This window comes from Strigops habroptila, chromosome 1, assembly GCF_004027225.2.
Source record: "Strigops habroptila isolate Jane chromosome 1, bStrHab1.2.pri, whole genome shotgun sequence".
In the NCBI taxonomy this organism is placed as follows: Eukaryota; Metazoa; Chordata; class Aves; order Psittaciformes; family Psittacidae; genus Strigops; species Strigops habroptila.
In genome coordinates this window covers 16527621-16547103 of record NC_044277.2, presented here as the reverse complement: position 1 = coordinate 16547103, position 19483 = coordinate 16527621, and the positions used below count along the sequence as shown (strand labels likewise).

Sequence of the window (19483 nt, the reverse complement as noted above, 5' to 3'; positions counted from 1 at the left end):
ACAATTAAAAAAATGAATGCCAACTAAAGAAACATAAGCAAGTTTCTCTGCAACAGTTATCCCGGCAATGTGAATGTAGAACAAACCTAAGTGAAAAATAATAGAATCATGAAACATCTTCTCTAATAATTTGATGCCTGTTAGTAAGCGAGGTGTCTTTTTTTGTTTTCTTGACAGAGTCCCTTTACCTTCAGTTTATTTTTCACCTCAATTTTCTAATTAAGTTTGAAATCTCTAAATGCATTCTTACCTTTGCATATTGGAGGTGGGTGGCTCCACTGCCTATTAGCCTGACACTGTGCTTTCATTGGTCCTTGCATAACATACCCAGTATTACATGAGAACGTCACAACATCATTGAAGTTGAAACCATTTCCACTTGTTCTGCCATAAATAGGACTACCAGGGTGACCACAGCTAACAGCTAGCATACCATAACACAAAGAAACAAAAAACAGAGCATGTTACTATCACTTTTCATGATTTATGATACAATAGATAATCATTATAATCACTAGATAATACTATTTTAAGGTTTGATATTCTAATATACTGAGTACTTTCCATGAAAGATTCACATTTCTCTGAACTGAGTAAGAACTAAGACATATATTAGAAAATGTTCGAGCACTTATTTAAATATTTAAATAAACTGAATAGAATTTGCCATACAGAATGAAGCAAGTTTTTCTGAAGAATCAGAAGGAAAGCAAGCACTTGATTTTCTCTACATGTAGTCTGAAATCAAAAGAAAGTATTTCAGTACATTAGTTCCTCGGGAATTATTTCTTACAAATATGTCCTAGTATCGATTCACTCTGTTTTATCTTTGAGGCTTAAGAACTTAGTGAAGTTATAAACTTATGACTAGATATATGACTAGACATGTATCACAGTGGCTATGGGCACTTGTATTTATACAAGAAGGTAAAATGCCTTTTCTGTGCCCACAAAGACCAGATGCAAAAAATAGTAAGGAAAAGAAAACACAATGTGATTTTCTAAAAGTAATTTTAAAATGTATAAATATTTTCTTCTATGTTCCAACAAACCAGTTGTTGATAAATAACACGTTTATCAATAATTTAAAATGAAAAAAAAAAAAAAAACCCAACCCAGAATAAATTATTTAAATCAAATTTTTATCACTTTAGACACTTCGTTATTTTTTCTAAATTAATTTTTTTAAGGTCTGACAATGTATGTTTTTTTCTCTGTGTACAACAGAGTTATCATGATAACTGTAAAAGAAACTCATTAATATAAACTAAATAAATAATTTTTTAGCAACAATAAAAACTGAAAATGGTCCTTCAGAATGCAGACCAGTCACAGTATATTCTATGAATTGAAGTCAAATTGAATTCTGTATGTTTTACTAATATCACTAAGTATTTTAATTTAATATATTATCTTTATGTTACTGGTAACAGAAATTTTGATATAATGAATTGCATTTTTTTTCCCGAGAAAGTAATTGGAATCATGCACTGAGCTGTCAACATCTGCAATACTGTCAGGCAAAGATATGCATTCAGCCTACAGAGTTTTTTTTTTAATGAACATATAGTAACAATAAAAATTATTCTTGTGAAAACAAAAGTACGAAATTTGCATAAAATTTTGATTAATACACATGCACATACAATAGCAATACACAACAATAGCAATATATCTGCCCACTGTATGAGCAAGAAGAATGATGAATCCAAACGTGAAAAGGTCAGAAGTGTTAATTTTAAACACCATCTGAAAAATCAAATTAAAACATCTAAAGTTAAATAAAGAAATGTGAGAGTATTTTTCTACACTTCATTTGAACCTTTGATCTGAAGTGGAGCTGCTCCTAATTAGCTATCAAAAAGTTAAATGAAGCTGCTGTTTATAGCAGCCTTTTGCACATATAAGGTCTTTCCTAAGACTTGTGTCCTTTTCTGAAGTGATGTATTGCACATCCTCCTGTATTCAAACAAGCAGCATCCACTTGATTAGAGAATACATTCATTTTCTCTGCTGTTAGCACAAGCAAAATGCATTTTTTTTCACTTCTAATTCAGTTCTAATATTGATATTAAAATTTTAATTTAGAAATTCTTGATTAACAGTGTCTAATTTTATTGCCCTAAAAGTTAACTATAAAGAAGTGTGCTGATCTGAAATGTAATATAAAGAAATAACAATCTATTACTATTTCATAAAGTGAAAACAAAATTAAGAAATACAATTATTTTAGTAGTGTTATGTACATCTAATTCTACGTAAAACAGTAAAGAGTGGTAAGGTGAACTGACATTGTGCATTATGATTCATCATTCAGCTAGTTTCTGATACAAAAATGTAGCTGTAAAAACAGAATATTTGGAGGTCGACTAATACATTTTCAATACACTGATATTAATGCACCTGAACTAATGAAACATAATTGTAATTTCCTTGAGAATCCTTCAAGAACTCTCCAATTTTCCTAAATGGAATACAGCATTTTTTTGTTACTGCTTAATGGTGTTTCATGTGATATGTTGAAATACTTATCACACAAAAGGAGCCTCATCACCAAAATGCAAAATTCATGCCAAAAAGCCAAAACCAGAAAACAAAGTAACAGTACCTCTGTGAGGAGACAAAAAACCCCCATTTTAATCATCAGCGCTGACAGTGTAATTCAAGAGTATCTACTTACCTAACGACTGCAGTGAAAGTAAATGTACATTAAGCATTTCCAAAAGCCACTAAGGGACATGAAGCCATTTTCAAATTTAAGTACCTGGATACCTAAGTCCCATCACTTTTTGAATAAACTTCATATTCATATATAAATCACAGGTATTTAGTAGCCAAAAGAAGCCAATGGAAATTGTAAGTGACAACACTGAACTTCACCTGATAGATGAATCACAGATTTGAGGTGGCCACATAATTTTGAAGATCTGCTTTAAATCTTCTGGGGAAGGGTGTGTGGGGGGTGGGGGAATGGAGAGAGGAGGGGAGGTGGAGTAGCAGTTTGTTTGGTTTTTTTTTTTAATGAATACTAAGTTGCAAAGTCAGCCCTCATCTTGCCTGACACAGACATTCCTGAGTTTGAATGGAATTTGTTGCCATGCTTACTTACGCACACAGGATGGAAGCTGACCAGACCAGTTGTGATCCTGTTGACATATACGTACAGAAGAACCAATCAATCGAAACCCAGGGCTGCACTGATATACAACTGTGTCTCTATATCCGTAATTTTCTCCAATTACTTGACCATTGACTATAAGATCTGGAATACCACAGTGACCAGCTAGATTTTTTCAAAGTAAAAAAACACAAAAATTTCTTAATAAATATGCCAGAGAAATTTTTAAATATATACCTTTAATTAAAACAAAGAAATGCTGAACATTTTTTTGTTTTATCTCATTCAAGGGTTTATTCTCATTAATTTGGGGAAACCTGACAGAATGCAATTGTCTAAGTAGAACTGTACACATATAAAAATTTACAAAAAGACACTGTATTAAAAACATTCAATGTTATATATGTTATCAAATTTATTTTCAAAAATACGAGTAAATCCTTTTTATTAAAACCTTTATAATTCTGTATTATTTCCCTTAGTTTTATTTTGATTAAGATTAAACTCAATAAAGTTAGCATTATAGCACTCTACATTTAAATGAAAATAAAATAATCCATATAAACACAAATAAAAATAATACAAATGTTATAAATATCAATCCATATGGATGTTCTTCTTACAATGGAAACAAATTAACTTGGACAATTTATTGCTGGAATCTGACTCTGGATTGTCTTCCATTTTTATCTTTCTATTGATCCCTGACGAATCCCAAAGAGATTAACACATTTGGGTTAAAGGCAGTCAGTGCATCTACATCCAAATGTCCTGCAACCAAAACCACTGTATGTCTTGTCATAATCCTCTACCCTCATTCTCAAAATATGAGAAATATTTTATTTATACCACTAAAGTCACAAACAGACATTTAATCCAGAGAGAGTCTGGGAAAAAGAATGGACCATGTGTCATTCGTTACTATTTTCCTTAATGAACTCTGGAAAATGGGCACTATTATTCAGCAAATAATGTGGTAATGCAAAATCCTCTGAGAGTGGTTGACCTCATGAAGACTGTGTCATATGGCAGAGAAGTCACTGTAAAAACAATTAAGGCATGCAAGAAAAACAAGCACTGTTTCATCTAGTACTTTAGTGAAAAAGAAATATTACCAGCCACCCAAATTTCTCTGCTCTCTTTTTCACCACTACTTCTCCTTTCTCCCCCCCCCCCCCCCCCCCCCCGCCAAATGAATCTCCAAAACATGGGTCTGCAAATAAAAAAGGACATTTAGCAGCAATGTAGTTTGGATTGCTTTTTTCCTTTGAACTTTTAAGTGTTTATAATACTCTGGTGTAATTTTCAGCATTTTTGCCTCATTCTTTCAGGTCTAGGAAAAAACAAAACAAAAAACCCCCAAAACCCCAAAAATAAAACCCCCTACAAAAAACCCTAAGATTTTCTTATAACTTGCATCTGGCTGCTTAAGCCTCATATAGTATTTCATCACATGAATCACGATAATGTCAGAATTTACAGTAGAGGTAGAACATGAACCTTCACACATATTAAATTGATGAGTACAATTTGACCCTGTTTGTTCCTTCCCTATTTTCCTCAGTGTTAAATATGGACCAGGCATACTTGAAATTTGTTTGATGTTTTCTGGGATAAGATGGCATAATACATGTTTACAAAATTTTTGTCAAAGTACTTGATTCTCCAGGGAAGTCATAATCAGTTCAGTACGTAGCAGACTTTATGATACATCCCTAAAGGGCCCAATTTCCCTACCCTATTACATTTGTTATGATGAATGGGACTAATTGCATGAAGAGTAAAAACTGAGCTGTAAAAGATCAGTTTCTATCTGAAGTTCAACCAGACAGTTCGCAGTAATTCAGGCCATGTTCAAGGAAATATTTTTGCATTTAATTACAATGTTTGGCCTGGTTCTTCATTAAGATTTCAGTGCTGCTTTATGGCAGTGAAGTGGAAGGAGAATACATCACCAGAAAGGTCAAGCACTGTTTCCTGTGCAGAGGGAATAAACCTGAAGTAATTCAGCACATCAGGTGACTAATATCACATTGCAATGTGCGCTCATCACAGTATTCCAGTACTCAAAGGGCAGCTACAAAGAGGATGGAAGCTCTCTCTTCACAGAGAGAGGACAAGGGCCAGTGGGTACAAGTTGCACTGGGAGAGGTTTCATCTTGACATTAGAAAGATTTTTTTTACAGTAAGAACAAACATTCACTGGAACAACCTCCACAAGAATGTGACTGACCCCCCACCACTGGGAGTTTTCTAGATGTGACTGGACATGGTGCTAAATAATCCCATCTCAGCTCCCCTTCCCCATAAAGGTTGGACCATATGATCTTTTGAGGTCCCTTCCAACTTGGGCTGCTCTATGATTCTATTACTTCAAAGCCCTCTGCCTCGATTGTTTCTTCCCACTCTGTACAACAATTACATACTTGGTGCACTAACTATACTGCATGACTAATTGTAAACTATTCACTATTAGTAAAGAAGTGTATATACTGTAAATAATAGAGCCTATGCCTATTCCTTTGTAAGGTTTCTAAACTGAAAAATAAAGAAATCTAAATGTATGAAGAATATTATAAAACCACAGTTCTATAATAACAGAATTCTAAATCAGTTTATTGTGACAGTGTTAAGGAATTAAACATCATCTAAAACTAGGATATGCCAGACTTCTGACATGTTTTTCATCTCAATTAAAAAACAAACCAGAACTAAATAAAACAAAACAAATAACATTTTGGATTTGCAGGATTTGTATCCCATTTTCATTCTGCTTTTCAGGGGAGGTTTTGTCTCACTGGGAGATATAAAAAAAATTCAAAACAAACAGCACCCCACCCACCAAAACAAAACTATGGGTTCATCCTTCTGTGTTTCACTTTAAAAATGAAACAAATCTGTCATGCAGGTGTATGTGGAAAGCAGTTCAGTGTGTTTGCTTCTGAAAGTGTATGTAATGCTATACATAGTTCCTGTTAAGAGAACCTTTGAGAACATTACTGAAATTTCCACTAATTTATGCAGCTGAATAAATTCCCTAAGTTGATATGAAGTCAGAGAGTCATTAATATTTTGCAGAAGTTTTTTTGTTGGTTTGCTTTATTTTCCCATTCTATTTCATACAACTAGAAAACTGGTCACCCTCAGAGGAAGTAAAGACCCTTTCATTTATAATACATGCTATCACTACTCCTCCAATACCAAGAAAAAAAGAAGAGGAAGGAAAAAAAACCTAACACCCAAAACAACAAAAAACCTCACTACTATCCAGCCATATCTAAAAGAGTAATTATTGCTTAATTTTGCTTCCATTCTGGCTCTGTTGTGTTTCTTCTAAAAGCAAGGTGTTTATTTTTCTCATTACTATTAGTAGAATTCTTCCCTTTTGTCACTTTTATCTTAAGATACCTGTGAAGAAAAGAATTCTAAAATGTTCCTTACATTAAAGCTATGCTCATATTCATTATTGCATATCCTGGTACTTTTCATGGTCAATTCTGCTGTTAATTGCTTTTCAGGACTTCCATTTGTGACAAAGAAAGATGTTTATTTCCCGTTACTAACATGCTGAAATGAATTTCTGAAGCCTGTGATACTTTTCTTTGTGTATTATGTGTTTGCATATAGCTGCATGTATACACATATAACAGTGAGTTTGGTGTTTTGAAGGTTTTTTTTCATTCTGGAGAGCTTTCAGATTACTGCTGATTCTTCGGTAGTCTGAGAAAAGCAGATACTGCATGTGTATAGTTTTTTGAGAAACTGCCTTTGTTTCTGAATGAGACATATTTATTGTGCAATGACATCAAAGATCAACTCTGTTCCTTCATACTATCTCACAGCTGTATCCCTAAAACCTCTTCCCATTCATAGAATCATAGAATCATAGAATAGTAAGGGTTGGAAAGGACCTTAAGATCATCTAGTTCCAACGCCGCTGCCATGGGCAGGGACGCCTTGCTCTAAACCATGTGGTCCAAGGCTCTGTCCAACCTGGCCTTGAACACTGCCAGGGATGTAGCATCCACAACCTCCCTGGGCAACCCATTCCAGTGCTTCACCACCCTCACTGTAAAGAACTTCTTCCTTGAATCTAATCTAAACTTCCCCTGTTTAAGTTTGAACCCATTACCCCTTGGCCTACCACTACAGTCCCTAAGGAAGAGTCCCTCCTCAGCATCCTTGTAGACCCCCTTCAGATACTGGAAGGCTGCTATGAGGTCTCCACGCAGCCTTCTCTTCTCCAGGCTGAACAGCCCCAACTCTCTCAGCCTGTCTTTATACGGGAGGTGCTCCAGCCCCCTTATTCACTTGCTTGTACTAAATATATGTATCACCTACCACGTAACTGATGTCAGTTTTGTTACACTGGAGTAAACATGGAGTAATATATGATTTCACCACTGCAAAATCTAGTGCAAACCCATAAAGTGACATAATTTTAAATCTGTTCTCATTTGATAAATGTCATACGCCAATTGAATCATTACAGAAGATGAGCATTTTAGTTTTGAAATTTAGTATAATGAAACTGAAGAAAAAATGATAGAACTAATTGTCGTAATAACTAGCCTTCATTCAATATAACCACAAGGTGTGGCTAACTGTCTTTTGTAATGAGATAGCTAAATTACTCCTCCTAAATGCAATCTAAAACTGCTCAGGAGCTAAGCTCTGCAGGTGGCCTGTTTTCACTGGGGACTGAATGCAAATACTGCAAAATGGGTATCATATTGAAAGAGATCTCTGTAAAGACAAACATAATCTGACAGAAAAACTATGCCAAAAAACTGAAAACAGATGAAAAACAATAAGGAAATAGAAAGCAAAGGAATGCTGAGAAAAACTAAGAGTACTTTTGGGAAAACGAAGGTTATAACACTGAGCAACAACACTGACTTTTTAAAATAATTTTTCTTGTTTGATGGGAAATTTATTTTTCAAATACATAAGCAAGCATTTTTAGAAATACTGATTCTATTATAATTTACAACCAATAAGTCATTGAATACTTACTTAGAATGGTTAGATTTCATAGTACTGTTATTATCTAATGGAATATAACTTTTTTTTTTATAACTTTTTTTATACCCAAAGTAATATTCTGATTCTAAGACCAATTACAAGCAAACATAAAACTCTGTAGTCACCTCAGAAGGCCACTGAAAACTAAAATATGAAAAAATAATCATGTAAGATTTGTGGAAGATACAGGAGTAAGTGGCTCAAGCAGAAAGATTGATATTGTACTTCTGATCTGCATTTATCAGAATAAATGAGAGAAAAATAAGTACACCCTTGCCTGGTAAATTGCCAATACAAACAAATGATAGGTAGAACATTTACTGCACTGCATTAAGAACTGAGTTACAGATAGAAGAAAAGCTGAAATAAAATTAGCAAATGTTACGCAAAATCTCCATTCAATGATTTGTAACAATTAGGTCATCATAATTACTATTAACTGGGCGGGAAAAAAAGTATTCTAACACTCTAACAGTAAATAGCTGACTTCACACTAGGTTAGAGTGTTAGAATATTTTAGAGTAAGTTATTCTAGATTTTTCAGGATAGCCTTCTTCATTGTCAATGTCTTTATTTTAGTGCTGTACTGTAAGACTGTGTGTAGTGCCATCTTTTCTACGTTATGGATATGAAAGACATATACACCAGTTCTGTAAATGCAATTGAGGCCCCTAGGTCTTAATGCAACCCATAACTTATAATACTGAATCAAGAGACGTAACTTTTGCAAAGGCAATGGGTGAATGCTGCAGGAAAGTCACAAATTGAGGGGGGAAGCACTATAACATTCTCTATTTCCAGTCTACAAAAGCTTGAGAATAATAACTACATGAAATATTATTAAGAAACAAAATTAGTCAAAAAGTAAGAATGAAAGATATTAATAACGTGAGCACCAAATAAATTACCTAACTTGACATGAAATCCAGCTTTAGCAATGAAGAATGAGCATAATAACTTGGCGTCAGAACCTTTGAAACCTCAGCTGCAAATGAGGTTTCTTGTCTGCAGGTTAAACTCTGAGATGCAAGAGTAGGAATAAATGAATACAGAAACTTTGCATTATATGGCAAAAACATGCCCATGATTATTTTAGCTGTAAGCCATGTCAAACATGAGCAGAGAAGTGAAACAATTCTATGAAACAAGATATTACTTAAAAAAAAGAGAGTTAGATTATTATTCAACAAAGTTAATTAACCTGTCAAGATGACCTCAGCTGAGGAGGAAAGAATTATTTGCAGGAAATTCTTTCTTCTCTACAGGGCTTGCATTTCTTGGAAAGAAAGGGACTATTCATCAGGGACTGTAGTGATAGGACAAGGGGCAATGGGTTCAAACTTAAACAGGGTAGATTTTAAGCTGGATATTAGGATGAAATTCTTTACTGTGACAGTGTTGAGGCACTGGAACAGGCTGCCCAAGGAAAATGTGAATGCTCCATCCCTGGCAGTGTTCAAGGCCAGGTTGGACAGGGCCGTGAGCAAGCCGGTCTAATGGAAGGTGTCCCTGCCCATGGCAGGGGGGTTGGAATTAGATGATCTTAAGGTCCTTTCCAACCTAAACCATTCTATGATTCTATGATTAAATGGTAACCAAAGTAATACAGGAAACATTTTAAAATCCAACAAATCTGTGCACTGTGCGCTTGCAGCCCAGAAAGCCACTGTATCCTGGGCTGCATCAAAAGTATGACCAGCAGGTTGAAGGAGGTAATCCTGCCCCTCTACTCTGCTCTCGTGAGACCTCACTTGGAGTATTGTGTACAGTTCTGGTGTCCTCAACATAAAAAGGACATGGAGCTGTTGGAGTGAGTCCAGAGGAGGGCCAAGAGGATGATAAGGGGGCTGGAACACCTCCCGTGTGAAGACAGGCTGAGAAAGTTGGGGCTGTTCAGCCTGGAGAAGACAAGGCTGCGTGGAGACCCCATAGCAGCCTTCCAGTATCTGAAGGGGGCCTATAAGGATGGTGGGGAGGGCCTCTTCATTAGGGACTGTAGTGGTAGGACAAGGGGTAACAGGTTCAAACTTAAACAAGGGAAGTTTAGATTAGATATAAGGAAGTTCTTTACAGTGAGGGTGGTGAGGCACTGGAATGGGTTGCCCAAGGAAGTTGTGAATGCTCCATCCCTGGCGGTGTTCAAGGCCAGGTTGGACAGAGCCTTGGGCAACATGGTTCAGTGCGAGGCATCCCCGCCCATGGCAGCGGCGTTGGAACTAGATGATCTTAAAGTCCTTTCCAACCCTAACTATTCTATGATTCTATGAAAAGACCTCAAGACAATTGATTTCAGCGCATACTGATCTCTACCACATCAACTTCTACAGTCACTTTAAAAATTGTGCTGCTTTCTGGAAATGAGTACGTATTTCCTCATGCCAAGCTACATTAGCAAAAAAAAAAAAGGGGGGGGGGGAAGAGCTGATACTGCTTCGCCTTCTCTCGCACAGTGTTAATGTGAGAGAAGACAATCTCAGTGTTAGCGGAACTTTTGAAAATGTTGAGAAATTTTATTCATCATTCAGATATCGGTTTAAAATTCCGAAACTATTAAGAAGCCTTCTAGGAAGTAGACCCTATGTATTTTCACTCTGGGAAATGCTCAGTTTAATAAATGGCTGATTACAGGTATTAAAATAAATAAACAACCCTCATAAAAAATTTTCTATAGTTATGAAAATATTTGTTTTAATGATCATTGTTACTCAATTTGATTTAAAGCTTGTCTTGTTCTAGTACTCTTCTGTATCTAGGTTCAACACTAACTAGTTTTAGGTTCTGCTGCTGACACCTGTATTCTCATTTATTCCACCTTTCATAAATTCCTCAAATTACACGTAACTGGAATGGAAATTATCTAACACAATGAATAAGCAAAATTATTTGAGTAGCACTTTTGAAAAAATAATCCGTATTTTTAACCAAAATACTTGGAAAAGGATTTTATCCTGTAGGATTTCATTACTGTCAAGAGTGTACTCTTAAGGGCACCTTTCATGCATAAAATAGAAATACACTGGTAACCACTTGAGTCCAAGCATAAGTACATTTTTCAGCAAGTAAAAGTGGAAAGGTTCTAAGATAAAATATAAAAAAGTTTAATGGCTGTGAGCAGAAAAGCTTTAGAAGCAGAAAGTGAAATTTATATTTTTTTCTTACTATTTTTCAGTGATTGAGAACAAACCCCAGAATTTATTCATAAGTTGCACAAAAATGTATTTCTTGGATCATTATCTGCTCCACAGATCTTCCTGCTGTATCTTATTTCCCTTCTCCCACATTCTACCATGTCCTTAATTTCCTCCACCTTCCATCAACCTTTTCTTTTTCAACTTTCTTAAACAAATTTCTGATTTCTGATTTGTCACTGGCTGAATCCATCCCTCTAGCTTAATCACTTGTTGAAGAAACAAGAATTTAACTAAGTTAGTCTGAGTCATTCCAGAAAGTTCATTCCTGCAGTGATGTAGCACAGCAGGCAGTGTCGCTGCAAAACCAGTTATGGTAGCCATTACCCTCTCCCTCTTACAAATTTGCTATGTCATTATCTTTTCATTTTGTTTTTTTTAATTTGTTTTTCCAAGGCATACATACTTTTTCATATGCTATATATGATGAATACTACACTCTATTTCTATAAGTAAAACTTCTATTCACGTTCTCTTCAACAATTTGCTATCGTTAAAGCTTTGAAGATATACTTCTGAATATTAACTGTAGTCCTATCAGTCTGGTACAAAAGGTATCTTTTAGATTACTGTTTTCCTCTCTAGTCCTGTAGCTGTTTTAACACATTTTCTTAACTGTTTACTGTTACTGGACAATATAGTATATGAACTTAATTATAATTAATCTCTTCTGAGAAGGGTTGAAAGTAAAGATTATGTAACCTATTACTACATTTATATTAATTTTTTTATTTCTACAAATGTAGGAGAAATTAAATTCATTCTGTGTGATCTTCACTTGACATAAAGTTATTTTGGCAAAATTCTTACATGCAAGTATTTTTTCAAGGTACTATTCACAAATAGCAGACAATTTGGCTGGTTTTAGAGTAATGTTTCTCTTTTTTACATTTCTCCAAACTTCAACAGCTGTAACCTTTGCAGACAAGCCATAAAAAAAACCCCAGACAAAACAAAAAACAGTCAGAACATTCTGATTACACACATATTATGGTGCCCCTGAACTTTTAGATTTAGAAGTCTGTCTTACCATTGCTGACAGCTTAGAAGAAAAAGAAACACCAAGATGAAGACTTTTTTTTTCTTTTTATCTCTCTCTGCTAAATTATTTTCACTGTAAAACTGAAACATAAACAAAGCCTGTCTATCCCCTCATCTATATGTCAGGAAACATTCCAGCTTCAGACCTGTAGCTTGATAAGCAACACTTTTGCTCATTCATGAGTCATCTAAATTAAGCTTAAGTGAAGATTTGCACCAAAAAATGCTGTATTATAGAAATAAAATTATTTGGAATGTAGAGTGGACAAAAAAGGTAAAGAGCAATCTGCACAAAGCGATATCGCAACAACCCCTATATATAACGCATAGTTCAGATTCTTCTGAAAGTCTCAGTCCTAGATGTTCTTTTACATTCTCATATCCCCATGAATAACAAGGTATAATATGACCTTCATAGAGTGTTTTAAAATTGGAACACTATCGTAGCTTTGATTTGTACTGAAACTAAAATGTTAATTGCACGCAGCATTAAAATCAGTGCCTCTGCAGCTAACACAATAACCCAGATCAAGGTACACACGATAATAATGACATAAAAAGAAGCCCTGAAATACTTTTGCTGAGATCACATGTTCATTTTATTCACAAACTCTTCAGGGACTGGTGTCTGAGTATTTTAAATAAGTGAAGATGCCTAACGATGTACAACTAAAGTGTGTCAAATTTGATAGTGTCTGGATACTGATTTTCTCTCAGAAACAGTTGAAAAGCTCCTGTCAGTTTCCACAAACATTTTTTTTTCCCTGTGTTTTTTGCAAGTGTACAGATTAAATCTGTAACATAACCAGTGAGTTCAGGTCTTCTATGCATTTTATTTTACTGGGAATATGGATTAAAGCTGACACATCTGGAATCAATCAGTCTTACTCCTTATGTATAGGTCTACTTTAGAGAAATACACAGCAACTCAGTGACACAGGTTTTGTATGTTGGGAAGATACTGAAAAAGGGATTCAATCTGTGGAAAGGTAACCATAGTTATAATTAGATACAGACACACAAATTTTTAAAATGCAGCACTCTCCTCAATGTCTGTGCTAACAGAAAGAGACAAGCTGATTCGCTTCACTTACTTTTGTCTGCTAAAGAAAATAGGAAAGCCATGACAATAGTATCCATACCTAAACATCTGGTCTCAATTCCCCTCCAGAGTCCAGAAGACAGACATTCTCTCACTGCAGAGCCAACTAGCATGTATCCTGAGTCACAAGTAAATATAGCTGTAGATCCATATGTGATTTGAGTTCCAATCTTCTTCCCATTTGGAGGTGTAGGAAGTTCTCCACAAGAAATAACTTTATGGCAAAACCAAATCAAAACAGATACGTACAGCTGAGTATCGCAAGCACACATACAATAATAATTATCAACCAGAAATACTTATCAGTATTTTTACTGATTATCAGCTAGTACACTTATCCCTAAATTACAGTGAACCAGACAAATAAATTTCAGTGTTACGTATTTTTCTCTGTAGAAAAAAACAGATTAAAATCTCTGCATACAAAGAATCTAACTTCACCAGAAATAATACTTAAAAAAGAAGGGGGGGCCACCAATTAAAATTGTATCTGCAAAGTTAAAAAAATGCACAGTTCAGGACATCATTAATTACATTAATTACTTTAGTTTTATCAGTGACTTTTTCTTAACATTGGAATATCAAAATTGTTGTATTTTTAAAATTATCTTTATTTTTCTTTGGGAATATGTCATTTTTATCTTCTAGCTCAAAATTAAATGTTTGCCCTAGTATTTAGACAATACATTGCTATATTGAGGGAACGATGCACGATGGAATTTCTTGATAATTTATTTACAATTCAAAGCATCTTTTCATTAATTCTAAATCATAATTCCTGAACTAGAAAATCACACAGGAAAATGTTGTCTATTAATTGTACTTTTATAAGTTTAAGGACCTTTAAAATCCAGAAGTGTGCTTACAGGTATTTCCTTGTCACTGAACCTAATGGACCGTATTTGTAAATAATAGCCTTTAGGATACCCAGTAATTCCAGCCAGGAAACATTTTTCAAATTAACAGATTCCAATATTTAATTAGTTAATTTCTAATTCAGCCAAAAAAAAAATTATCTAAAGTCTGTAAAGCAGATGCACATACAACATGTACTCACTTTGGCAGTAAGGCCGCTCATTTCTCCAACTCCAGGTGCCATTAGCAAGACACTCAATAGATGCTGGTCCCAAACCATAATATCCTGGGTCACAGCTGAAAACTACTTTTGTTTTATACTCGTAATGTGAACCATTCACTATTTTCCATCTTCCATGTTCCAGTGTAAAAGAATTGATGCTTGGACATGTAACAACTTCCAAAATAATGAAAATACGTAGTTATTTCTGGCTTAGTACAGGGAAATTAGGAAAAATCTGTGCCCTTATTAATTCAGAAATGTATTTTAAACACAGTGAAATAATATTTGAAGAGCAAGGCTGTATTTGAAATTGCCTGTGGTTAGCATGTACGAGTTGTCTTATTTAATAAGCAATGATCAATGGCCCAGACTGAGCAGTGACTGTGTATATAGAGCTATGCAATTGGTGTATACAGAATCTACACCATGATTGAATTCACTGTAGGTTGATAGTCATGGAATTACTGTGACACTTCACGTCAGCCATCAGAATCTTTACTAAAATGTTAGCTACATTTCAATTTTTCTACCCAGGTAAATTCTATGAGACCTTAAGGACTTATTCAGAGAGGCTGTACATCGGTGACAGATAAAATAATATCCATATCCAAGATGTTTTTTCAGAATCTACACATTGTTATGTACTTCCTCCAACCCCCTCCTAAAAGTTCTACAACCCTCATGTAATATGATCAAAAGGCACAGAATAACATTTTTGCTGGATACTACTTTCTTTCTCTCCATTTGTACTGGTTCTTTAGATAAAGGAAAAGGCATGAGAGAATGGAATTTTCAAGAGCAAGAAAAAGGAAGAAAAGGAAAGAGGGAAAAATTTTTGAAAATCATTCTAGGGTATGTTTTCTTTCCTCTCCAAAATTCATTGGGTGAGATAAACAAAATCTTAACGTGCAACAGATACGCTGACATTTCTTTATCAGTCTTATGATCACCTGGGTTTTCATACCCCACTTATAACTGATGGTATCCACTTCTCTTTGGGACTGAACATGCATTTTCTTGTCAGCGATATTCCCCCAAGTTTAGATGGTGTAGGATTATAATGATGGGTTGAATATAAATAAAAAGTAACTGTTTCAAAAAAGTATCCCAGAGTACCAGAGCCTTTTAAATTCTTGATAGAAAACAGGGTTTTTTAACAGTTTATGAACTGTGAAACTCTCACTGAAGAGATGGCTTTTGCATAAACCTCTGCAACCATTAACTTCGATTCAGCTATAAATTAATAATCAGTTTGAATATTTCTATAATCCCTAGTGTATTTCTTCTTCTGTCACAGAATGTTTCAATATATATCTTACATATATACATTTCAAATATGTATTTCACAATAATTTAATACCAACAGTTATTCATAGATTAAACTAACCAGAAGCTGAAAGTTTAAGTAATGTGAAGATTTGTGCCTTGGATAAATAAACAAAATTACTCACTGGAGAGTTTTTACTTGTTACTTACCTACACAGCGAGGTGTTTTATTGTGATTGCTCCAGGTACCATCTGGCTGGCAGACTGCAGTAGTAAGTTCCTTGGCTGATAGTCTATATCCATCATTGCAAAAATAAGTAACACGGGTGCCAACTAAGTAATCTGTGGTTAATATCCCACCATTTAATGGAGCTTTAGGAATTCCACACGATATTGCTGAATAAAGAGAAGGACATAGTTATTTTCTATCTTCTGCACTATAAGCTTCCACTCACTCACCTCAAAGAGTTTATGCACTGTAGCTCCCCGGAAACTATGCTAAGAAAGATAAGGAGGTGACTGGTGACAGCCAGCATGGCTTCGCTAAGGGCAAATCGTGCCTGAACCAATTTGGTGACCTTCTACGATGGGGTTACAGTGCTGCTGGATAAGGGAAGAGCAACTGACATCATCTACCTGGACTTGTGCAAGGCATGTGACACTGTCCCGCGTGACATCCTTGTTTCTAAACTGGTGGAACAGATCACTGATGCATGGACCACTCAGTGGATGAAGAATTGGCTGGGTGGTCATACTCTAAGGCTTGCTGTCAGTGGTTTGATGTCCAAGTGGAGACCAGTGATGAGCGACGTTTTGAAGGGGTACTCCCCTCATTCCTCTCTCTCACGCTGCTATGCAATGTTCTGCCCTATGTGCTTCTCCCCCTCAACTCTGCTTTTGTGAAACTCCTCCTGCAGTACTGCATCCAGCTCTGGGCTCCCCAACAAAAGAAGTACATGGACCTGTTGGAGCAAGTCCAGCAAAGGGCCACAAAGATGATCAGAGGACTGAAGCACCTCTCCAATGCAGACAGGCTGAGAGAGTTGGAGTTATTCAGCCTGGAGATGAGTTAGAACTACTCTGTGGTGAAACTGTGCTGCTCAGTAGTAGGGGGAATGGCAAAGCCCTTGTGTCTTGTAAATATCCTTTATGAAAGAACATGAGAGATATTTACTGATGATATTCTCAACCTTTTGGTATGAGTGATTGTATCATAAATCAACTGCATCATCCACGCATGTGGGATAATTTTCACTTCAGCAAAACAACAGAAACTTAGATGTATAGAAGCAGCTTATTCCTGAGAGGTTTTGCTGTAGTAATCTGTTTTTAGATTGAATCTGAAGAGTTTGCTGTTGTGAGTTGCAGCAGCTACATATAATGGCCACAAAGCACCTTCTGTGCACAAGCACCTGCTGGGAGAATTGAGTAAGTTCATATCATGTAGCAAAGCTAGCCTTATAATGCATAATTTTAATTAACTGTTATTAACTATTATTGCATTCATATATACATAAAATAACTTTCAATATGCTAACAGTTGGTAGCAACAGTCTTTGTATTTGATCAGACACCATGAGATTATTAAGCACTTAACTCCATTTGTTCCTAAAGTATTATCTGAGTATTACAACTATTTCCGTTACTGAACTCAGTATGTTGAGAATAACCATCTGCTATTTGAATTTCATAAGTTGTTTTTGTTTTGATTTGTTGGGGTTTTTTTAATTCCACATTGTTTGCTACATCTAATTAACAATCTGATCAAGTTCTACAAATAACTGTCATGAAGGCACTCTTTAGATAACTGATGAGCGGAAAAAGCTTAAGCAGTATGTGTAGCAAATGCATTGCCTGTGCTTTTTTTGGGGAGGAGGCAATTTCAGTATTTAAAAATACAGGCACGCTTTTTATGTATTAAGACAAATTTCTCAAAACGTTTTAAACTGAGATTATTTCACCTTTGTTAAAGGTTAGGTTGCTTTCCCTTAGAAACATATAGTTCAAAGACTTTTTGTCCATTAACATGGAACATTCCCATAGCATTTATTTCTGCTGTTTTTTTAAATAAACACATCTCCAAAGTTTCATGAAAAACATTCATTCTAATAGTTCACTGAATAGCGATATAGGTTAAGTTATCAGAACAATAGCATTTTTTCAGGAAAGCAAGAATTAGAATACAATTGTGATGGGTATTTAATGATCATTTCTTTTTCATTGTTAAGTAGAATATGATTTGCTTTTTATAAGGCAGAAGAACTAAATATAGAGTTAACCTGATGAATGATCTTTTAAATTTCAATTTAAACCAGGAAAGATTAGAATGGCATCACAGGCAATGCTTTTTGATCCAGTGTCCTGTTCTTGGAAATGTAGCAAGTTTCAGGTTTTTCTATTTTCTATATAGTTCTTGGATCATAAATGAACTTTACTAAATATTCAGTCTCAAATGAACTTTTTGAATAATTTCGTATTTTAAATTTGATGTGGTTTTTTTTCCCCTCACAGAGATGTAGATTATTTTTAGCATCTGCCAGTCTTAAGAAATTCTGTTGGGGGGTTGGAACTAGATTACAAGGATGCTGGGGAGGGACTCTTCCTTAGGGACTGTAGCGGTAGGACAAGGGGTAATGGCTTCAAACTTAAACAGGGGAAGTTTAGATTAGATTCAAGGAAGAAGTTCTTTACAGTGAGGGTGGTGAAGCACTGGAATGGGTTGCCCAGGGAGGTTGTGGATGCTCCATCCCTGGCGGTGTTCAAGGCCAGGTTGGACAGAGCCTTGAGCCACGTGGTTTAGGGCAAGGTGTCCCTGCCCATGGCAGGGGGGTTGGAACTAGATGATCTTAAGGTCCTTTCCAACCCTTACGATTCTATGATTCTATGATTCTAAATACTATTTCTTAAAAAATATATTTGTTTTTGTAAGTTTTATCAGATAGAAAAATTCTGGTAGAAAGGCATGACCATGATGTAATTACCTGCTATTCTTTTTAAACTGATGGCTTACATTAGGAAAGGAAAAAGAAAGTTTCTTATGTTGTATTACTTTATAATGAAAGAATTTACCTTGACAAGCTGGGACTGGAACATCCCATGTGTAATAACCATATGGAGACTTCCTGCATACAGCAGTACTTTTCCCAATGAGCCGAAAACCTCGATCGCAAGCCCAGCGAACCATGCTGTTGAGCTGCCCACCTGTCTGACTGACAATGAAACCATGTGGAGGGGACTCTGGAGTACTACAGTAGAGAGCTTTAAATATAAATATTGAATAAATAAAAGATACATTTAGAATCCAGATGACAATTCTTGACAATTCAGTGGACATCTAATAACAAGCTGAGAAAACATCACTAAAAGTTGTTAAGTTGTTGTATTTTATGTCCTGATCACGCATGCATCAAGCAATTTCACAAAGTGTAAAGGTGAAAAGTAAAAGGGCTTCAGGTTTTAGTAATCCCAAAAGAAATATAGTGGTAGTTCACTTGTATTACTGTTTTCTTTAGCACCATCCTCTTTTTTAAACCAAGTAAGCTACAGAATTTCAGTTCATGATAAAATTTATTGCAATTGTATTAATTTCAGTAGTATACTTTTTTTTTAATGATGGAAACATCAAGGACAAACTGCACATAACTCTTTTCAAATAATCTTTTCGT

The 19483-nt window shown here is 35.3% G+C and overlaps 1 protein-coding gene across 1 annotated transcript in view; it reads right to left on the bottom strand.

Annotated features, from left to right (window-relative positions):
* Positions 1 to 19483, bottom strand: part of CSMD3 (CUB and Sushi multiple domains 3) — a 609188-nt gene that overhangs the window by 53378 nt on the left and 536327 nt on the right. The window contains 6 exon segments of the mRNA XM_030493685.1: positions 251 to 424; positions 3110 to 3283; positions 13515 to 13688; positions 14532 to 14726; positions 16029 to 16214; positions 18888 to 19076. Coding sequence (XP_030349545.1) covers positions 251 to 424; positions 3110 to 3283; positions 13515 to 13688; positions 14532 to 14726; positions 16029 to 16214; positions 18888 to 19076 — 1092 coding nt within the window.